A 24,135-nucleotide genomic window follows, 5' to 3' on the forward strand; every position below is an offset into this window, starting at 1 on the left:
CCAAACAAACAAAAACTGAAGGACTAATTGTTCATTTCTATTACAGCTTCTCTAGGCGGAGGAATATGGGACTTACCGGTAAGTACATTTCACTGTATTGCAGGTCTACATGTACAACATGTACTTCATGTGCTCCACTACTTTTGGAAACCAATACCTATTTTTATTCAGCCATAACAGGCCCATTTAACAAGTAACAAGATAGTTTGGACAACATGAATGAGACCTTTTCACTTTAAAAATGACCGAGTAATCAGAGCAGGCATGCACATTTACTCTGATAAGAGAGGGCTGTTGTTCTAAAACAGGATCTTCAGAGGTACCTTAAATGTGACAACTACTTTTGTTAATTTTGTACATTTAATCATTTAAATCTATATTTTTAATTTGTTTCAATTTCGTAATAATTATTTATTATTTATTATTACCTTTTTCCATATTGTTGATTTATGTGTTGTTTTGGATCCAACAATGGGGATATTGAACGCAAAATGTTTAATAAGAATCTTTTATATCAGATAGTTTTATAATCTTTTGCTCAGAGCTCAGATCTTGAACCATGGGCCAGCTACTTGCATGACAAATTTGATGCATGATTGGTTTCCAGAAATCTAGTGCAGACTTCTGTCCATGACCCTGGCTTGATAATCGACAATGTATAATGTTGTTGTCATGCAAGAAATGGTTTTGTGTATATTGTGGGCCATGAATCTTATTTTTTCCATCAACATTTACTCCTTAAAATTATATTCCTTGCTTCCAAAGCTGCAGTATGGGTCTGAAGACTGTGGCTTTGATTCCACTCAAGGCTGACTACAGTCATTTGATCAGCAGGGCAGGGCTGCTAAAGAAAGACTTTATACTTGTTCATTTACCCAAGAGGACTTTGCTGTTGGGGCAAAAGGAAGAGTGAATGTCGTGTGTGTACAAGCAGTTAGTCCCCTATAGTGTGTTTTGAACACCAGATTCTAAAATAAAACATTTTAAACCCACCCCTATCAGCTAGCAACTTCCAGCAATTGTTCATCAGGAGACCTATCTGCTGCCCTCTTGGCCTAGTGGGAATGTCTCCTTTACTGAAGACTTAGATGTGAACACACGCTAAGAAAATTGTAAAAAAAAAAAGTAGACAGCGCTGTTTCTTGCAAACCATACCTCTTCCTTTTGAATTTAGTCAGCTATATGGTCTTTCTCTTCAAATGTGTAAGCCATCATCTTTACCAATGTCTCACCATTCAGACTTAAGAGACATTTTCTTGAGACTATTACTATTTGCTCTTGTACATTTTCTATTTTTATTCTTATTTTAGTTTATATACCTCCTATTATTTATTTCTGTTACCTTTCCATACTTCTCTGTATTTATTTCTGTCCTTGTGCTGCTGCAAAAACCACATTTCCCTACTGGGGATCAATAAAGGTATCTCAATTTTATTTGACAGTCTTGGCAATACCATATAGAGTTAATTCCCAGGTCTACAAAGTGAGAATGGTGAATTTAATCTTTGTAATAGTAAGTTTCCAAAGTCTACAACAAAGTAAACAAACACATGAGCCTATATTGTCCCCATTTTTTGATTAAACCATGCAGAAGAGAACTAGCCTTTTGTGTACACTTGTTCAAGCCACCCAAATATGGACATTACTTGTTGATTTCCTTTGAATGTTATCATGCAAAAGCAAATGTTTGAATTCTTGACCTGTGATTATTTGGTATCAGAATCCCAGAAAGCAAATGGACTCTCACGGACAAAATGTTCTAAATTCTTTCCCATGCTCTCATGTGCCATTTCACTGTTTTCCTGCTAAAGGCAAGAGTGGTGCTCCTCACATTTCACCACTTGGGCTGTGCCTCACCCACGCCACCACTCAAGATCCAGTCCCCCAAAATGGTGGCTGTTCAGTCCTCCTGACGTGGGCGGAAAGGTGAGGGCAGGATGTTCTTATTTACAACGCCCGCTACTGTGACCTACAGCAGCAGAGTAATTGTTGTGGTGATAAAAGAAAACAGTCTGCAGCACATCCACACACGGCAGGGTACTGCTGGACAAAAGAGGACTATTTACATTGATATAAAAAGCAGAGTATCCTGTTTCTGAAGTTAAAAATAAATCCGGCAAATATTTATTTTAAACACTTGAACAGATAGATTCGATCTGATATCACAATGATTGTTTACGTTTCATTCTGTTTCCTCTTGAGACAAGATTACTGCTGTTACCTTTAACCTCACTTGCACAGTAGGCTGATTTTATCAAAGGCAGCTTTACACACAAAGGTCAGTTTAGAAACATTTAGTGTAATGATTTAACTTCAAATCGTCATTTAGAAACGCATTCTGACCACAAATCAATAAGAGTGATTGAAACAATGCTGTGACAAATCCTATTTAGGTTCATTTCAGTTGCCTTCAGAGTGGAGACATACATATGAACACTGATTTTCTTTTGCATATTTTCATGTTTACTGGTATTACATCCCTGTACCATTTCTTATATCAATTTCATATCCATCATGTTAGTCTGACGCAATTTTGCTGGGAAAAATAAGATTTATAGCCCAACAATATTATAAATTGTTGATTTTCAAGCCCGGGTCATGAACAGAAGTCTGCACTAGATATCCGGAAAACCAACCATGCATCAAATTTGTCATGCAAGTAGCGGACCCATGCTTCAAGATCCGAGCTCTCTGCAAAAGATTATAAAATGTGCATGCCTAAATCCCATTTAGGTTCATTTTAGTTGCCTTTAGAGTGGATAAATATGTATAATCACTGTGATTTTCTATTGCATATTTTCATGTTTAATGGTATAAAATCCCTGTATCATTTCTATTGCACATTTTCATGTTTAATGGTATAACATCCCTTTACCATTTCTTATATCCATTTCATATCCATCATGTTGGTCTGACGCAATTTTGCTGGGAAAAATAAGATGGCTAGCCCAGCAATATTATAAATTGCTGAATTTCAAGCCCGGGTCATGAACAGAAGTCTGCACTAGATATCCGGAAACCAACCATGCATCAAATTTGTCATGCAAGTAGTAAGAAATAATAACCCATCAATTCAAAATTGAATCCAATAAAAAGTAAAGATTTGGAAATGAAATTAGCGGAAGTAGCTGTCACGTCTAAGGTACCACTGAAGATCCTGTTTTAGAACAACAGAGCTCTCATTTAACAGAGTAAATGTGCATGCCTAAATCCCATTTAGGTTCATTTTAGTTGCCTTTAGAGTGGAGAAATACTTATAAACACTTGTGATTTTCTATTGCACATATTCATGTTTAATGGTATAACATCCCTGTGTCATTTCTAGTAGTTATCCTTCATGTTAGTCTGATGCAATTTGTTGCAGGATTACCATAGATAATCATTATTACTCATGAGGTGATCTCCTCAGTAGCCTGAAGAAGGGAGTTTGTGTCCGCCCCCCCACAAAATAAAAAAAGTGACGTTGCGTCACCGTGTCTCCATAAAACGTGCCTCACGCATGGACTGTAATGGACTGTTAGTGTGTAAGTGTTGCACAGAGGCGAAAGGGAGGATAAATTGTGGCGCGCATGAAAGGCAGTGAGCTGATTGATCTGGCTTTTGTGGGCTACACCAGACAGACTCCCAGTTAGAAGCTGATATACCACTCACCCAACTTTTTATTTTTCACCAACCATTCATTCATCCAACTTTTTTTTTTTTTGGCTGGTTGGAGAGCACCTGCCCCCGAGGATACAGCGGTACATCCGTGTCCTCTTGGCCGGGTCTGGACTCCTCCAGCTGCGCAGGAGAAGCTCCCCTGCGAAACGCGCCATGGCATACTGGAGAATCGCTGCTTTTTGCATGCACACCTGATTGTTTTGTGGATTTACAACACGGTTTATAAAATAAAAATTAAGACTCTTTGATTGACTTGCTTTAAAGAAGCAACTTTTTATCCGTCACTCGGAATAATAAGCCTCTCTGCCAAGGACTCCTATTTACTTTACGCACGGTTTGGATTTCGGTGTGGCAGGATGGTCAGCTTCAGATTGGTCGTTGTCATCTTGTGTTGTTCATCACTCACAAATGGTAAGAAGCCATTCATGCTTATACATATCAATTATTTACGCGTAGGAAAGTTTTATGCATGAAAGAAGAGAGTTTGAACTTCGCACAGTTTGATTTGGTTTCAATGAATGGCTGAATGCATATTATTTTACACATATTTGACACACTCAGTTATCAGGAGAAGTGCAACGAGTGGCTTCTTTTCATTCATCTAAATATAATCTTATTTTTTAATTATTATTTTTATTTGAGCTGTGACAAGAGTTGAATTATTTGGCCAGGTTTTTATTTGATACTAACTTTTGAGGAAGACTTTTTTTTATTGTTTCTGGATATTTCAGCAGAATATTAAATTTGCATGTTTTAGGACAATTATGTGTCAACAGTTTAAGGCTGTCACTGGACCTGCAGTTCTCACACGCACCACTAGAGGTAGTCTTGTCTGTTTTAACTGGTTGATTATTAACAAGTTAATAAAATGTGTTGACTCTTGACAGGTAATTGTAACAGATGGGTAGAGTTTATATTTGAATATCAGACTGATTTTATTGCTGAAATTTGGATTAGTTTGATTTGTTTTCTCAGATATTCTGAAGATATTGCAAGTCAGCCTTTTGTTAAAGATTATGAAAAACGTTTATCCAGCAATTGTTCTCCCTGAGTGAACAGGATTAAACATTTTGGGAAGAGAATGCATGTTTCTCCAGACCCGTACAATCAGCTTCATTGTCTCAGTGTCACTCCACAAAAACAAGATACCAAGAACCCTCCAAAAACAAGAACCCTCCACCTTGTGCCAGGTCTAGTGTGCCACTGAGATACACTAAGTCTTCCTCACCATTTCCAAATAAACAGCCTATCCAAACAAAGGAAATACTGTTCACGTTCACCCCCTTCCCCCCACCACACACACTCTCGTACACACTTAGAGCCTATGAAGCTTTGTCCACGATGTTTTTAAGCAGATTTCCTTCACTGTCCACACACAAAGCGTGGGAAAGACACAAGGAGGAAGCGGACGTAGGGGCAAGAGCCAGCCTGGAATTGTTCTGGCTAGTAAAGGTCACGGAAATGTGACACGCTACCTGAGCAGAGATTTCTTCCCGGAGCTCCTTGTGCTCATATTGAGCTATGTCAAACTGCATCCACGAGACAATGGCAGGGAGGAAAGGAGGGTATTGTTTCTGGTAGAGGAGCTACTGACTGGTAGAGACATTAGTTATTGATGGTGCATCAACTTCTTCCTATTCATGCTGAGGTGTGTCTTGGCAAATAAAGCACAAAGCTGTGCAGAAACAACAAATTCATGCTTAACCACCAAAATGTAAGATTCATGTTGCACCCTGTCAGTGATGGTGCAGTGTCATAATATTAAAGTGATCTTTTTTTTTTTTACTGTACTTATATCAGTGATTTGAGAGGAAAAAGTAAAACACTGTCTAAAAGATAGTCTGACCTATTTAGTTAATATTTCACTTGTAGCTGCTTCTCATTGAAAAGTGAGCACAGGTCAAGTGTGTTGCTTCGTGACCTTCTGACACCAGTTAAAATGAAGCATAACGGCTCAGACTGAGGGAGAGAATCCTTTTTGCAGCTCTCTGCAACATGATGCTTGCATTTCAGATTTATTTCATTCGGCCTGTGTAATGGTCAATATAGTATTAAGCAGGGCTGTCAATCGATTCAAATATTTAATCGTGATTAATTGCATGATTTTCCATAGTTAATTGCGATTAATCACATTTTTTATCAGTTCAAAATGTACCTTAAAGGGAGATTTGTCAAGTATTTAATACTCTTATCAACATGGGAGTGGGCAAATATGCTGCTTTATGCAAATATATGTTATCACTTTAACTTTGACAAGCCTCCTTTTAAGCCTTCTGCATGTCACTTGGGGTGTGATGCATGCAATAATATTGATTCAGTGAGTGTCTGTGAGTGTCATAGATTCCATGCCATATCCAGGTAGTTTACTACAATTATTTTTTGTGTTGTACAGGTGAATTTGTTCAATGAACAAGTTCCATGTGTGGATTTACATGGTTTCAGTCACTGGTGTTTTAGGGAACAGGCCAAATTCTGGAAAAACAAGTGCAGCATTGTGATGATGGAAAGAAATAATGATTGAAGGGATGATTGAATTTGAACCTGGAAGCGGCCTTGTTCTTTTTTGTCCAAAAATTCCTTCACTCATCATGGTCGGAGTTCTTCCACACTACGTTGTATTAGCCAAACATCTCTTTTTCTACAATGGGATTTCTTTTTGAAGTCGTCTTTTTGGCAGAGTGAGTTGATGTTGTGTCTAATTTGTTTTGGAGTCAGTTTTTCTTTCCTGCTTGGACACTTGAGATGGAGTGGAAAATGGGAGTGATGAGAGGTCAACCAAGTGCAGTTGTGGCTTATTACTCACAGTCTGCTTCCATGCAGACAGCAAAAGAAAAACACATCCACACACACACACACTCACAGCTTTACCAGCAGAGCAGTAAAAGCCATTCCCTTACACAGGGATGTAACTTAACAAATTGCTTTGTGTAGCTGTTCTTATATGATGATTGCAGCATCTGGTCCATACTACACAAATCCATCCTGAGCCAGCAATATATTTTCTTTGAATCCTGCATGAGATTTCAATTTCAAGGAGCTTCTGTCTACCTACTCGTCTTAATCATACGCTATGGAGCAGGAATCCTCTGGGGTTTACCATTTTGGACTCTCATGCGGGCGATTCCTGTTTGTTGGCTCTAGTCAACTTTATATAACCTAGAATGGCCACCCATCATGGCCAGATGTTCCTTTATTTTGCTTTTTTAAGAGGAGTCTGGGGCATTTTTGCCTCCAAATCTCCAATGGCTAATATACGGCTAATAAAAAAGGCACTCTCCCTAACTATTGTCTTAACCTTGCAGTTGGCAAAGTGGAGGGGAGAGAGAATAGTCCAGGACACACAGACCATATAGCACAGCTAGAGCAGTGGTAGCTACTCCTTATTTTGGCAGGTGGTCTCAAGTCTTGTCAAGGTTTCAAATTTGTGTTGTCATTTTTTTTTTGTCTTGAAAATCTCAACCTAAAGGCAACTTAACATGAAACATCACTGGCACAAAACACCAACCAGTTCTTTAACAGGTGAAATAATAACTTTAATCAGATTGCGTGCTATCCATTTGCACTATAGGACAGGAAGCTCATCTCAGTGGCCGCCGCAGATTGGCGACTCTTCGCTAGTTTCTCTCCATGGTCACATTACAGCCAAGGTGACTCACCAAGAGTGACCCTGCACTCTTTTGTTAAACTGCAATTCACTCCCCACCCTTTCTATGCCCTTTGTTGTCACAGAAGTACATGGAATAAAATTGGCACGGATAAACAAGGGAACTATCATGCCGTATTGTTACTTTCGCCTTGGACACACCAAAAAAAGGTTGACTCTCAAGACAGTCGCGTTGTTTCGTGACGGCACGGGAAGTACGAGGAGATGAAGTGTACTCTCTGCAAAAGAAAAGGGAATTCCGCACATTATTCCCAGCACTTGAGGGGATGTGATTTGGGGTTTCCTGTCTAATTCAGTGACAGTACAGTCATCTCATACGGGAATAGTGGGTTTTGTTGCGCAACATCAAGCGTGAGCCACTGGCGGGCGGCATGCTGCAACAGCAAAGATGGTGACATCTTGCCAACGGTTACGCCAACTCATAATGTCCTTTCTTCTCGTATTTTCTCTCAGCTTCTTTATTGTTGTTCACACTCAAGTTTGTTGTATGCTCAACCCTCAGTTCTGTAAGGTGGTTGTAATAATGGTAACTCTGTGCAGTTATTGGATTAAAGTACCAAAAGAAATGGCTGCAAATCAGTCCAGAATTATTAGAAATTAGTAAGAAGTATAATAATAATGTAATAGCAAACAAGAGCAGCTGTGCTAAAAATAAAATATCTTGTCACCATATTACATCATAATACACAAAATTCATGCTATTTTTGTAATTATAAATCTTAAAAAAACTCATTTGTCCTGACCATATATCCTTGAAAAGACATTTGATGAAAGGTAAGCAGTTAGGGTAGTCTAGGGTCAACAATTCCATTTGCACTGCTGAGCCTCTGGCTTAGATTCATTGAAAAACTCAAAGTTTTGTCATTGTTTGGCTGTTCTTTCAGACTAAATATTTAATTGGCATTTTCTGGGATACCAAACATTTCAGAACAGTGTAGAGTAGATCCGGGAATCCATTTGATTTTTTTGTCTTTATTTCCTCACTGGTCGTGGACCTACCACAAATGTTTTCCAAACACTGTGTCCTGTACCACTTCCTCTCATCACTGCCAAGTGAGGACAAGGACATACAAATGTGATGCTGGTCTAATATTAGTTAACTTGGCCCTGTGTCAGTAGTCAGTTTGATGCTGTGTGACTGGCTAAAGACCCCGTCATCAGTTGAAACTGAACCAGAAGTCTCTCAGTCTCCCTCCCTCTCTCTGTTTGTTCCATGCCTGTCCTCTTCTTAATGGCTCTTAATGAGAACCAGCTTCAGGGCTCTTTGAACCAACACAGTAAGCACAATTTCTGGCATTTTTCAGGCGCTCTGCTGGAGGAATGCAGCACACAGCTGTTACGGGGGGTTAGGGGTGTCGGGACGCTTGCTGAGGTCAGCGTTGGGCAGCCACTGGGGCAGGTGGGAGTTTTGAGGGTGTGGGGGCAGAGAGACAACGCGCGGGATGTTTTTTTTTTTTCTTTTTCAGCGGGCTGCTGGGGGGCCCTGCTGATTCATCCATCTGTAGTGCGTTACTGACGAGAATAGGGGAAAAATTGGCCAGTTTTAAGACATGAGCTGCCTGCCAGTGCAATTCAAGGTCAAGAAGATGTTTTCAGTGGTTGTTATTGGTGTTATGTGTGCAAGCAGATGCCAGCATTCCTACACTTGTTGCTTTTGTATCACAACATAAGTCAAAGAACTGACACAATGAACATGCAGAAATTAGTGTTGCAGACAGCACATGATATATTATGCTTTTTATTTTGCTGTTATTATTTAATAGGCCCTAGGGGTCAAAGTCAGTTTGATTCATTATTTGCAAAGTTTTCATTTCCTGCAAATCAATTACATGACTCGCTGCAGATGTGAGGCAAGAATACGCATACTGTATTAGAACATTCTTAAGGATATTTGTATGACATTTCAGGAGAAATCAACAACAGTCAATTATTAACTTATGAATTGTAGATTCTGGGATTGTTTTTTAAGGTCAGGAACCTTGATTTGTATTAATCTAATATACAGCTAAAGGCGCGTGGTATCACAGCATGAAAGCGTATGAGCCACATCCCTTCCCCTCTGCATAACCTCGCACAATAAAACAATGATGTGCTAATATTTAGTGAGGAAGTCGATATTGAGTGCCACTGCCAACACTGGCACCGTCGGCTCATTCTTCGCACAACAGCTGTTCTGAATAATAGACAAATTCAGTACTAGTAATGTGTGTGTGTTTTTCTGTTTATGTGTGTTTGCATTTGTACATGCAGGTGCACTTGTGTGTGTTTGTGTGTGTGTGTGTGTGGTTTTCCATGTGCGCGTGCATATAATATTCATCATGTTTCAGCATGTCAGTCAGCCTGGCAGTAAGCTGTTGTGTAACTCCATTGTCTTTCTTGATTCTGTGCTACAAATAAAGGCTTCCCTGAAGACCGTCACATTCGGAGGGTTGACTTAATAAATTTGTTTTCTGACCATGATGACAAGCTGTTCAGGGAGCTCAGTGAAAAGAAGGAAATCACATATGGGACTGTGACACCTCCTGGACAGCAGTGAGAATCAGTGTTTCCTATGTTGATCACTATTAGAGGGACCTCTCAACAGATACAGCTGGCTACAGGCCACCTTTGAATCAAACATCTCGACCTCGGATTTTCCCCTGTGATAATGTAATAATAGAACTTAGAGTGCAAGGTCGATGGCAAATGGAAAAATGACTGGAAGGGAGCACCCACTAAAGGAGGTAGAGCAGCTGATTCAGAGGAAACGCATGAAAAGATACTCATCAGAGCCTAAGCTGCTCCCCATATCACCCCCTTCCTCCCTCTATTCCACCTTCTTTCTTTCTTTCTGCTCATCCCAGACCACTATTCATTCAACAACCCTCTCAGCACTTGCATAAGAGGCAGAAAAGTGAACCCACATGCACAGCTCTGAAGTGATTCATGGGGATTTCCTACAATGTTTTTCATTTGGTTGTTTAGTGTGATAGTGAATGACATTAATGAGAAGCTGTAAATGAGCAGGTTTGTTTGCCTTTCTCACTAATAGTGCTCTACGTGTGTGTGTGTGTGTGTGTGTGTGTGTGTGTGTGTGTGTGTGTGTGTGTGTGTGTGTGTGTGTTCAACAGGACATGCGGAGAGAGAGCACTCGCCTAAGATTCTGCCCTCTGACAATCCCCTCATTCTTCTTAAGGACGATGTGTTAATCCTCATATGCAGGTATGCAACACGCCTATTTGTACCAATGCCAAGTGAACCAAAACAACATTTAAATACAATCAATGTTAAAGCTGTAGTGGGTAGAAATGGAGCAAATATGATTTTAAAATGTTATTTTTATAAAACGGTCACTATATCCTGACAGTAGTGCATGAGACAGGTAATCTGAAAAAAAGAATGTGCTTCTGTGTCCTCCGGTGTCCTCCGGTGCTCCTAATGGCATCTGCAAGATTTCACAGACCGATAGAAAACAACCAATCAGAGCCAAGTTGGAGCCTGCCGTCTCTGAGCAGCTGTCAATCACTCGCGAACTCTGATCAAACGGTCAAACTAGGCAGGAACCAGTGGTGGTCCACTTTTATCAGTCTGTTGTAATGTTGATTAGGGATGGTGGGACCCAAGTGGGCTGCATTCACATTTGTTAAGAATTCAGAGAGCCTTGCATCAGCGTGTAGGCCTGCAAGGAATGTTCAGAAACTCATGTCAATCTAATGTAATGCCTCCCTACAAGGCCATATGCTAAGACGCCTGGCCCATACAGCACTGTCTTGTTTTCTGTCATTAGATGAGAGCTGGAGGTTGCTTGACCCAAAATTCTGCAGGCGAAGGCAGCGGTATGCAAGACATGTTTGATGTTCCTCTGGGATCTCTTTAATGAGAGTTTTAAAATGGATGCTGTGTGGAAAGAATGTGTTAGCTGAGCACATCATTCAAAAGAAGCATGTTCCCATGTGAAAGTTCAAGTTAGGGGATGACTCAAGATTAACTCAAAATAAACTTAAAACGTACATCAAGTCAAAAAGGCCCAAGGGGAGAAGCAGCCGCTGCCTTCCTAAATTAAAAGGCTCGCCAGCTGAGACACTTTTCCTTGAAATAGATCCAAAATAGAAGTTTTGAACCCAACGCTTTGTTCCAAAAAACATATTTATGAGTACATATTGTTTAAAAAATGTTTGTAGTTGCCTCAGTCATCAAACCGTAAGTTGGCTAAGCAGTATTTTCTTTGTGTTCATCTAATATTGTCTCTCTCTGTCTTTTGTCAGAGGTCACGGCCCGCTGCACTGGACATTTGTTGATACCGGTCTATCAGTCTCATCAGAGGGGGTGAAGGTGGAGCCGTGTGATTCCAGACGTCACTCTCACTCACACTGCAGCAAACTGACAGTCACAAGCTTGATTGCGAATGACACAGGAACGTACAGCTGTAAATACTCCAAAGATGGTTCAGACCTCATCACCTCGACCTACGTCTATGTCAAAGGTGAGACCTGCAAAGCGCTCTGACCAGTTCAGATTATATGTTTGTTTTTTTATCAAATACTGGCAATGAACCAGTGGGAATAAGAGAGCAGAAACCTGTACAGTACATTTTCCACTCCAGTACAGAATGTAATGCTGTTTAGAAATAAAAAGAATTGGTCTATAAACTAAAACACAGATAAGAGTTCTTTCTTTCTGAATTGAGTTGTTTTTCTTCCATCCAGTATTTAACGGCGTTTGTTTTTGTGAAAGTCAAGACTCCTGATAAAAGAGCGGTTTTCACAGGGTGATTGTCATCTGCTGACGCCAGTTGAGGGGTATGGTGTTGAACTGAACCCACAAACAGTGGCACAAAATGCGCCGAATAAAATGGCTAATGAGCAATCTGATATTTCCCGCAAGATACGAGAGCTGGAAAACACCAGCGTTAGCAGCAAAAAAAATAATTAGTCAGCTAAAACGGGGAAAAAAGCGAAAGAAAAAAGTTGAAAAAAGGAAGAAAGTCTCAAAGAAAGAAAGAAAGAAGGAAGGAAATACAGAACATGACTACATTTTGCAATTGTATGCTGTATGACTTGTTATTCCTTACATGCAGGGAGCTGACTTTAATGTACACACATTCAGATTCAAGTTACACAGCTCTCCTTCCCAGAGACAGAGAGGAAGTGGTTTCTTTGGTACTACAGTATGTTTCTTCTGGAGGAGGTAGGGTGAGCGTGATTGCACAGGAAACCCTGGTCATTGACTGTGATTTCCTGCTCCGGCTACTGTTTTCCAAAGTCTCCCCTAAACTGTCACATGGCACTAGTTACAGTTACAGTATCATTGAAATGGAGATTGTGCTGGGCAGCATTAGGAAAGCCGATTTTGAGTGTCGAGTCAGCCTCAGCTCAACATATTCTCACTCCCAACTCGTCAAATACTGCCACTTGGTCAGTGCCCCTCGGGGTACCCCTCTTGCGTTACTTTTGGACGGACCGGGAACGGCGTGTCAATAAATGCCAATTACATGCATAGTGTCCTTTCAAAATAAACTTCTGTCCCCGTTTTTACGGGGAGTTAGGTTTAGGTAACACAACCACTTAGGTAGGGTTAGGAAACGGTCGTGGTTGACATTAACTTCATTGACTAACGACTCACATGACTAGCAATTCACGGGACTGACGATACCAACAAGTCACGTGACTAACAACCGACATGACAAAATAAGTCAACGTTATTTTTAGTTTTACACAGGACACAAACACCGGTCTCCTGGTTGAAAGTCTTGTGTTTGTTTGACCCATCCACAACCACCTCTGCCCTCCCAGTGGACTCTCATGCTATTAATACTACGTCACTTGCTCAGTCCATCAAATAACGCAGCGGGTGGGTTTACATTGTAGCTAGTTGAAAGCCCAGTTTGTCACATACTGTCGCTAAAGGGTGCCTCCGTGTGAGGGGCGAGGGGCACTGCCCTATTGGTGGTATTTGACGAGCTGGGAGTGAGAACGGGATTTATCTAGACATGTATGCTTTTTAGACATTAAAGTAGTTGGTATAAAGTCATTAAATAAAGATAAAATCATGAAATATTGGTTTAAGGGGTGTGAAATAGTTCAATGCAGACTAAACTAAATGCACTTTGTTCCCTCTCCTATTGCTCTGTGAATGTGGTTCCCAGTTTGCCTGGCTATCAGGCAGCCTGCTGTGCCTGTGTTTAGTCTAATGCTTTCTTTTCAAAGCCCTTCAGCTGTTTATTACATCATTTTCCATGCTTACTTTTCAAATAATAGTGCCTTTATCACACCACTCCTGCTTGACCTCACCCCAATCGCAGACTATTTTTGTAGTCGTGAAGTTCCCACAGCGGCCGTGTGATGCCCAGTAGAAACACGGCACTAGCCTGATTGCTCCATCTGTGCTCTGCTGCCTTATGAACTGATCCGAGATGTGATCTGATTCAATTGCACTGCTAAGCTCAGCTCTAGCATAACAATTTTTTTTCAGAACAACAGCTGTAAATTTGCTACAAAACATAGTTATCCCAAAAGACAAAATGTAAGGGGACACATCTGCTTTGAAATGTGATTTCTGACTGACCTGTATTTTAAATCTCACTTATTTTGAGGGTTTTTTTTTGTCCCTCAGATGACGAGCAACCATTTGTGAAGCCCCATTATCAGAAATCAGATGTCTTGTACATCTACAGGCATGAGACCAGCCTCGTGGTCCCTTGCCGGACGTCCTCTCCTGAAACTGTTGTAACACTCACAGCGGTAAGGCCTCACAAAGACACATTTCACACCTTCTGCTCATGACTTCCACTTGCAGGTTAAGTTGTTTTATTGTGATGTATATAGTAATGAGGGCTGTCAATCAATTACAAATATTTCATCGCGATTAATCGCATGATTGTTTATAGTTAATCGCAATTAATCGCTAATTAATCACACATTTTGTACGTGTTCAAAATGTACCTTAAAGCGAGATTTGTCAAGTATTTAATACTCTTATCAACATGGGATCATCAACATGTTTGGAGCGTTATTTAGCCTCCTTCGCTACAAGCTTGTATGACATGATTGGTACCAATGGATTCCTTAGGTTTTCTAGTGTCATATGATGCCAGTAACTTCACTCTAGCTTTAAAAGCGAGCCTGCTACAACCTCCGAAAGATCGAATAGTGTCCGGGCCCGACCGGGCTGCAGATTTTTTGCGTTAACGCATTATCGTGCTAAATTTGACAGCCCTAATAGTAATATACTGTATGTGTTCCATAAACCTGGTTGGACATGGACTATGAAGTAAATCACACAGTACATCATCTGAGAAAACACTGCAGGGTATCCTTACTTGTCGTCAATGGAAAAAAAATATGTTCCCACTCTGTGTGTCTCGCTGGTTCTCACACCCTTGAGCACAGAGAAACAGACCAGGGACAGTGGCTTGTCTCAGGGAAGCTCAGGGGGGGCGAAGGGAGTCATTCTGTCTGCTTCCTGTAAGAGCAGGAAGGTGCTCCAAGACTGTTTTTCTCAGAATAGACTGTCAGACTAAATTTAGTCCCCCTTCTCTTACAAACATCAGGAAATGCAGTAGAAAAACAGTACACACTGTGTCTAGTCAAAGGAAACAACAGGTAACTTATCATGAGGATTGTAACATTTGATAACAGAGTGATGTCAGTGAAGGAGAGTTCCCTCTGTGAGGTGGTTTGCACAGTGCTTTTCATCCTTCTGTCAAACTTCAGAACCTGATTGTGGTCACTAAAGACACCATGAAAGCCATCTTGACAAAGTAACCATGGCAACCACAAAGTGTTTTTTGTCATTGATATAGTACGAGCATCTGACACAGATAGTGGTTGTGTGACCTTCCTTCTGTTGGTAAAACTATGGCACTCCTCCTTCCTGCTCCTTTTCCTTCCTTCCCTTCCCTTGCCTCCTCTCCCAGCCCAACTTCTGGCATGAGAACAAACAGCAGCAGGCACGTACATCCTTTTCAGAGTCCACAATGTTTTGTGCATAAATGATTGCAGAGGTTACACTCCATGACACAATAAAAATTAATTAGACCTTCACTGTAACAGCTGTCTGTCCCCAGCTGAGCCCAGTAGAGCACGAGTTACATGTTAAATGAAGTCAATCTGTCTGGCTCAGTGATCTTTAATGAACATCACAAGTGTCAGCAAATAGCTATGGTACTGACAAACCTTCTCTGCTCTACTCTCTTGATCACAGACACCAATGAAGGACATTAAGGGAAAGGTATGGGATCCAAAGGTTGGATTCAAGATTCCCTACGATCCCGTCACTGATTATTCTATGCTCAGCTGTAACACCATGGTCAACGGTCGTGTGTTTGGGTTAACGTACTTTCCGCAGAGAACAAGTGAGTCTGTCGTCTTTCTTGCCAAACATGCTCATTGAAAAATATAAATTTAAGTGTCTTGAGCATTTCACAGTCTTCTTATATTTGTCTCCATTTTTACAGCTAATGTTCTTAATAATGTGAAGATCACCGCAGAGCGTTACAGAGTGCTGGTTGGAGACACACTCACGCTCAACTGTTCTGGTGAGACCACCTACAATGGAAGAATCAGCTTCACATGGGATTTTCCAAAGAAGAGAGTAAGTTCAGGATTTACTTTTGACTCAGTACTACTGTATGTAGGTTGTAGCAGTGGAGTTTACATTTCATCTTCCTTTATCTTTAGGAAAATCGACATTCTACGAGCAAGACCTCCGATCGCCCTGCTTGGGTTATGGTGATGAGCAAGGCTTTAAACTTGCCAAACATTACCATGGAGGATAAAGGGATGTACCGCTGCCAAGCTGACCTCAATCCCATGAGACATGAGAACGTCTCAGTAAGAGTTAATGTCTTTGGTGAGTACGCTTTGGATGGATTAAAAACCACACGACTTCCATGAGCTCTAAAGTTTATTACAAAGAATAAAAATTAGGGCTGTCAATTAATCAAAATATTTTAATTGCGATCAATCGCATGATTGTCCACTGTTCATTGCGATTAACTGCAAATTAATCGCACGTCTTTTATCTGTTCAAAATGTACCTTAAAGGGAGATTTATCAAGTATTTAATACTCTTATCTACATGAGAGTGGACAAATATGCTACTTTATGCAAATGTATGTATATATTTATTATTGGAAATCAATTAACAACACAAAAAGAATGACAGGTATTGTCCAGAAATCCTCACATGCATTGTGTATTATTATTATTATGCATTTAGCATTAAAAAAATATGCTCAAATCATAACATGGCAAACTGCAGCCCAGCAGGCAACAACAGCTGTCAGTGTGTCAGTGTGCAGACTTGACTATGACTTCCCCCAAACTACATGGGATTATCATAAAGTGGGAATGTCTCTAAAGGGGAGACTCGTGGGTACCCATAGAACCTATTCACATATCTTGAGGTCAGAGGTCAAAGGACCCCTTTCAAAATGGCCATGCCAGTTTTTCTTGCCAAAATTTAGCAAAAGTTTGGAGCGTTATTTAACTTCCTTTGCAATAAGCTATGACATAGTTGGTGTCCGTCAGATTTTTTAAGAGGTTAATTAAAAATGAAATTAGTGCCGTTGAAACGAATATGCGTGAACGAGTCATTATCGCGTTAGCTTTGACAGCCCTAATAAAAATATAGCAAAATTAGCACACAAATAAAGCATTTTAACAATCTAAATAATCGTGTCACTTTGGTGATTCTATAACAATATGATGATAACTGTCATTAATCTTTTGTTCCAGAGCATCCATTCCTCAATGTCTCCTATAGGCATGAGCGGCATAAGGTGACTGTCAAAGAAGGTAGAAAGAAGATTGTGTTTGAGCCAAAGGTCAACGCTCTGCCACCACCAGACATGATAGCATGGTAAGTAATGGTTTACAGTTACAATAAAAACTGCTGATTATGTATTAGAGTGTAGAAACATTTACATAATATGCTGTGGCAAACCCTGAATTATAACTTTATGAGTCAACTTTCCATTCACTTCTTTTCATTGACTGTTGTTCTTTATCCATGTTTTATAAACCTGTCCATGCCTGATTTTTAGGTATAAGGATGGGGTTCCTATCAACACGAGTTCCACCTGTTACAAGATGTCTGGTTTCAGCTTGAGCATCTCTGATGTGCAGCATAAGCACACCGGGGTCTTCACCATAAATCTGGGCAACCGAGTGAAGGGCTTGTACAGGAATCTGAGCTACACGCTGGTAGTCAACGGTAAGCCGAACCATAAACCTTATGATGACCGCTGATCCAAAGGAAATGAAGCAGTGCCTTGGCTGCTCCAGCACTGTAGCTGCTTTCAGTGCAGTTCACTGGACGGCAGGTAGCAGCTCTAGTATGAGAGGAATTTGGGGGCTTGTTGATTCCAGGGCTGGATTGACGTAGCAGGGGCAGCTGTTGTTGATTATTGGGGCTCTTTTGAAGGGGCTTGGCGCAGTGTGTAAATGGCCTGGGCTCTATTCTGCACGCAGACTCCAGCCGCTCCAGACCCCCCCTAGTCTCCAGCATTTATTTGCATCCTCACCATGTGTATATACAGTGCAGCTCGTATAAACAACATGTTCCATACAATATGTGTACAGCTTGAGGCAAACAAGGACTGAGCATGTAATTCATTGTTTTGACTGAGGACTACTGATAACACTAGAGGTTATAAATGTTTTAGCATGTTAGCTGGAAACTTAGATGAAGTCTGCTAAAGAACAAAGATGTGTGTGTCAGTTACTTCAAGCTTGCCATGGGGGGCCGAGCTATTTTCATTGCATTCTTTAAACATTATCAAGGAATTCCTATAGCATGCCAAAAAGTGTAAAAATCAGCCCCCTCTGTCCTGTATAAACTTTATTTATGGTCCTTGACTGTCCCGCTTCACAAAACTTTAATTCATTGGAATGACAAAAAATAAAACACACAGACACAAGCAAACAAAGTGAAGAGAGATCCCTGGTATCAATTATGAAACTATTTAAAACGTTGTTCATCAGTTGTTTATAGCTGTCAGAGTGCTCCAGATTATAAATGTGGCCGGCTACGTGATGGCGTGTGTGTGTGATGGGATGCAGGTTTTGTTGTTTGCTAAGTGTTGTCACTGTGAGTAGCCAGACTATTTCAGCTGTTAATTGAGAGGATAGATAGGCAAAGTCACGCCCCTTCCGGTGGACCACCATGGGACCTTATTTCGGAAAAAATATGAACGGTGGTCAACGGCGAGAGAGAAATATTTTTTTTATCCCGTTTGAATTGCGCCATGAATCACACATATGATGTTTGTCAATTTAAAATATAATTTTGCAAGTCATTAAAGTCACAGTTTGTTGTAAAACTATATATACTATATATAAAGTATATATAGTGAAAAAACGTAATTATAAAGACTACACACCCAAAAGTCGCGTAAGTGACATCTCTCTCACTGAAGCTATGATGCCTGTGTGTTTAGTACCGGTGTTACATTAAAATCTGTGACCATCACAATCTGTGACCACAGAGGAGCCAGAAACATATGAGGTCACCATTTCTGACGGCTGTCATCAGAAATTGTGACCCCACTGTTACCTGTGTAATATGTCATAAGTACGTGACAGAAAACACACAAAACTAAATTGTTAAATTTTTATAAAATTATTTTTATATTTTTATATTAAAGATATATTCACAAAACTCCAAAAGAAAAGCAAAAAATAGGTACAATGGGGTCACATTTTCCGATTACTGCCCTCGACTGACCTCATGTTGCTAGCTCCTCTGTGGTCACAGATTTCGATGATACACCGGGATGTACTCACACGAGAAACGGGTCTTCCTCTGCTTTCTCTTTTCTCATCAGGTAAGATAACGTTTCATTTATTGGGTGGGACATGGCAGTTACCTAGCTACCTAGTGTTGGTGACGTATATTATGCGAGATGAGAAATGTTCACAGAGCGGTTTCGCACAAAACTAAATGATATTACGACAAACTGAGACTTTCTTGACTTGCAATCATGTTTTAAATTGACAAACATCAAATACATTTTTTTTCCAAAATAAGGTCCAATAGGGTCTACCGGAAGGGGTGGGACTTCACCTCTCTATGGCTAAGTGATGTGGAGTCTCCTGAGGTGGCACAATAATCTTTATCTGTTGTTGATGGTTGATTCACTGACCTGGGCTTGGGCCACAGTGGGGTCGTTCTTTGACCTACAGCCCCGGGCTATCCAATCATCCTGCCATTCTTCTCCTACACAGCATCTAAAGGACAACTGGTGTCAATGGCACTTTTCATGGCTATCCATCATGACTGTCGGCCCTCATTATAAAGACATTATGAGATTCCACAGTGGGATGACCGGGTTGGGATGGTTGATCTAACCTGTTGTCGCTCTCTCTTTATCTCTCTCTTGTGTGTCTGTGTACTTATGTGTGTTTATGTGCACTTCTCTCTCACAGTGAAGCCAATTATCTTAGAGGCAGAGCTAGCCACTGAGGACGTGCAGCCCTACACGCTTGGCGAACAGCATCAGCTACCTTGCACTGCTCTCGGGGTACCCCTGCCAAACATCACATGGCTCTGGCAGCCGTGTCACCCAGGACCTGGGCTTAAAGAGTGAGTCACAATCTCGCTATATTCCAAGTACTGAAATGTTTAAACTAGCTTTATGTGAACTTTCTCCAATCTTGAAGAATTAAATACATATCAAAAGGAGAGTTTTCCATGATGTCATGAATACCCAATATAATATGTTTCAAAATCAATTACATGCCACTAGCTACCATATAGTTGTCCTGGATTGAGTGTGGGGTTTCACTCAGTTACTTGTTGTGTACTGTATGTTCCGATTTGGCTGCCAGTTTACGGGAGATTAAAAGTTGACTCTTAAATCCTGAAGTTTCTTTGTCCAGAAAACTGTTTAAGCAGTTTGTTATCTGACCGGCTGAACAAAAATGGTTAATCATGTAAATGTGTCTACTGCTGTAAATACAAAGTCATGTTTTTTTTTCATATTGCACAGCATTTGCACAAATTGCACAGCTGTGTTGGAGGACAAAGACTTTTTTTTGCCACCACGGTACTGGAGTTGTATTCACAAACGCACATGCAAAATCAGGGGCTGCGTCCAAAATCACATACTATGCACTACTATTGTTCAACATACTTTGGTGTGAATAAACAGTAGTATGTATCTTTTCAGATAACCATGGTAACCCGTGCCGACATGTGACCAAACAATGATTAACATAAAGTCAGAACTAATTTGAAAAATATATCACGCCTAGCAAAGTGAAATCTTACACTTACACTTAAATTGAAGTGTTATTGATATTACAGAGCTGTCCGTCAACGTCTGTTATGAACGTTGTCGTCACGACTGCAATTCATTGTGGTATATTTATGCCGCCGTAGTGTCCAGTGTTTGCATTCTGTAAGATTTCACAGGAAACAGTATGCAATTTGCGTTTCGGACATACTAAAAAATGTCACATGCAGTTTTAGTGTTCAAACTAGCATGTTAGTTTGGAATTTTTGACACAACCGACTTAACAGTAGGTAAGTGTAGGGTCCAGAACCACCAGACCAGCCCGGGGATCCCTCTATAAAACAGATCTACATTGACTGAATCGACTCTGGTCCAGAATGGGACACATTACTCAAAGAAACGCCGCCCTCGAGAACTGCCCTCTCGTTTGTGGTCAGTGGCTGTGTAGGCTGAAGAGGAAACACGGGAGAGATAAATTAATCTCAGATTCCCAGAGCTGCTACACAGAGTGTATGAGTGACTGTGCATGAATACCGGCCTGGTAGTGAACCCACAAACAAGATGAACATTCCCTGAGATCCTGGCTCGTCAGCGACAGCAGGAGACCTATGAGTCGTAAGATCAGGAAAACAATGGGTCATTACCCTTGGGTTATCAGGCCTCAACACCATTAACAAAAACAACATTGTGGACCACAGCACACGAAAGAGAAAATCATGTTACATATTCGATGGTGTTAATCCCCCTGTGCCTCCATTATATTATTTATAAAATTATCTCAACTTGTACTTGCCAAATTTATGATAAATAATAGCAGAGCGTTAGTTGGGTCGAGGCAACTCTCTCTGCAGGCCTAAAGATAATCAGGGCTGGCACTGGGAACAGTGGCAGGCAGCTAATGAGACAAAGGAACAGCTACAGCCTGGTGGGAGGCCAATTGTGCAAAATGTTTGTTTTATACGGCCCTGACCCTGTAAAGTACCTGTCACTGTAAATTGACCGTGTAGCCCTTCAAGATCATATCTCATCTAAATCTTTGGGAGTTTGGAGAGGAGGGGAGACGTGGAGTGTGGGGAGGGTTTAGATGTGAGGGAAGCTCGCTATGTTGGATGTGTCATGAGGGTGATAGTGTAGAGGGCAGAAATATGGGGTGTCTTTATCACCAGGTTGAGAAGTTATCAGCTGTCCCTTGTTGACCGCCAAGGTCTTAGGATCAACCTTATCTCCTCTGGCCAGAACGTGTAGGGGGAGGGTTTCCTGTACGAGGTGACGCATAGCACAGCCCTTCCTGTCGCTGTTGCTGCTTCCTCCTCGGCCTCTCCTCTCATCAGGCTGATTGTTCCCCACCACGGGCGGTGAAGGGTTTGGGGGTGGGGGTCAAATCAATGCTTTCTCTTGGTTTTATAACCCAGACAAGCTGGTCTAGACCTGGACTATGCACAGATCAGTCTCAGTGGTCTTTTAAAATACCCTCAGAATTAAGGCTTTTACAGTAAGATAGCAAATTATTCTTCATAACTGTGTGATCTAGGCAGGATGTGTTTTAACGTTACACCAAGTTCCCATTTAAAACAACATGAAGTCTGCTTTTTTCTTCTGTTTTGTATTGTTTAAGGTCCAACACATCTGTCTCTATACACACATACTGACAGCATGACTAGATGGTCTTATTAATTCTTTCTGTCCTGCAGTTGCATTGCTCCCACCATGCCGCCAGTCCTGGTCAACGTTGATGACAGGGGAAATTACTCCCACAACTGGATTAAGAGCTGCAGCGTCAAGCCTCCTGAACTGGTTAAAGGAAAATACAAGGTATGTGGTTTAACTTTATGTGTAGCGTTTCCACATGTTGAAGTTGTTAGCATACTTTGTTCAACGTGAAATGTTGTTGAGAAATGGCAGTGACCAACTCAACAGTAGGATTTATATGAGAACTGGATAAAGAAGATGTCTAGAGAGCCAGAGAATAGCTAGGTCAGATTCAAGTAGAAACCTCCTGTGACCGGGGTTTGAAAGTCAGATGCAACATCTGAAATCCATAAATCATGCCATTGGCAGTGATGCTGTACCTCTCTTCCCTGAAAATGATTAATTTTGTCTGCATTAGTTTTGACTTATGTAACTGTGACCAAAACCCATGAAAAAGACCCCAGCAGTCCCTTTTGAAGAAATCAATCTTGTTTTTCATTGTTGCTCTTAAAAAGACTTGATTTATTCTTGGAATAAGCAACCAGGAAAATATGGGGAAATCACCTGGTTTCATGATGTACTGCATCTGAAAAGGAAGATGCTATATGGATAAATACTGTACATTTACAATATTAATCTAACATACTTGGATAACTGCATTGGTTTTCCTTTCCTCTAACGAGCAAGATCTCTACCAGACTGTTCCTGTACTTTGAAATGGTGCCCCCATAACTGACGGACACAGTTCATTTCCCACTACTGGAGTGAAATACACCCTCCATTTCACTGTTTCAGATGAAAAGGGCCTGTAAATGAAGCAACTGCAGCTTCATCCTGGGCCATGCCAAAGAAACATCTTTTATTCTGACATCAGTTAATCTTTTTGGCTGTTGAGACTCTTGGAGCTAAGCCTTATAAACAGTACAAAAGCTATATGGCTTAAGCCATGCGTGCGCCAAGAGCTGAGAACAGACTTTTATAGACTTTACCCTACACAATTACCTGTGTAGATGAGCCATTACACACACTGAAAGACAGCTGGAATTGTGCTTTTGTTATGTAAGCTTATACTGCTGTAATTGTTTTTTTGGTTTTTTTTTAAACAGAGTTTATTTATACATTTTGCTAATACAACTCTTACAATCCATTGCACAAACATGTTTGGACTGGTATATAACCCCCCCACCCCCCACCCATGACAATACCCGGAGGGCACTCAGAAAAAAATAAAATATATATATATATATATATATATATATATATATATATATAAAGTGTACAAGAATGAATATAAATACATAGATAAATAAATAAAAATAAATAAATAATAATAATAATAATAATAAATAAACATAAATCATGATAAATTGATAGAGGTCTAGGGCGTTACACCCTGTCATTTAGGGCACTTTTCCTTTGAAATGTTCCTGGTCAAATATCCATATACATATACATACACATACATATACATACACATACATATATGTACATACATATACACATACATACACACACATACATCAAACTTTAATCAGCCACAAAGTTATCTGAGTCTAAAGAGTCAACGTGACTAAGAAAAGGTTGCCAGATCAATGAAAACTTCTCGGCTGACCCTTTAATAGTATACCTAATTTTCTCCAACTTAATAAAATATAACATGTCTCTGAGCCATTGTGCAAATGTTGGAGGGTTGCAATCCTTCCATCTAATCAAAATTTGTCGTCTGGCCACCAGCGTAGCAAAAGATAGAAGGTTTAGTTTATTGTTGTTTAACATAAAATTTTGTGGTACCACCCCAAACAAAGCAAGACAGGCTGATGGTTCTAAGAATTTGTCGGTAGTTTTGGAAAGCATATTGAAAATTAATTGCCAAAAATTAGATAGTTTAGGACAATCCTCAAAACAT

General features: G+C 40.4%; 1 protein-coding gene across 1 annotated transcript in view; it reads left to right on the forward strand.

The window, feature by feature from the left end:
* The first annotated feature begins 3,483 nt into the window (after positions 1-3,483).
* kdrl (kinase insert domain receptor like) overlaps positions 3,484-24,135 on the forward strand; it is a 54,554-nt gene continuing 33,902 nt past the window's right edge. Inside the window, exons 1-11 of the mRNA XM_074648538.1 lie at positions 3,484-4,071; positions 10,435-10,525; positions 11,569-11,786; positions 13,916-14,043; positions 15,506-15,656; positions 15,759-15,895; positions 15,982-16,153; positions 17,041-17,164; positions 17,349-17,518; positions 19,732-19,888; positions 22,232-22,352. Of these exons, the coding sequence (XP_074504639.1) occupies positions 4,017-4,071; positions 10,435-10,525; positions 11,569-11,786; positions 13,916-14,043; positions 15,506-15,656; positions 15,759-15,895; positions 15,982-16,153; positions 17,041-17,164; positions 17,349-17,518; positions 19,732-19,888; positions 22,232-22,352 (1,524 nt within the window). The 5' untranslated portion in view covers positions 3,484-4,016. The remainder of the gene's footprint in view (positions 4,072-10,434; positions 10,526-11,568; positions 11,787-13,915; positions 14,044-15,505; positions 15,657-15,758; positions 15,896-15,981; positions 16,154-17,040; positions 17,165-17,348; positions 17,519-19,731; positions 19,889-22,231; positions 22,353-24,135) is intronic.

This window comes from Sebastes fasciatus, chromosome 10 (assembly GCF_043250625.1).
Source record: "Sebastes fasciatus isolate fSebFas1 chromosome 10, fSebFas1.pri, whole genome shotgun sequence".
NCBI classification, from domain to species: Eukaryota; Metazoa; Chordata; class Actinopteri; order Perciformes; family Sebastidae; genus Sebastes; species Sebastes fasciatus.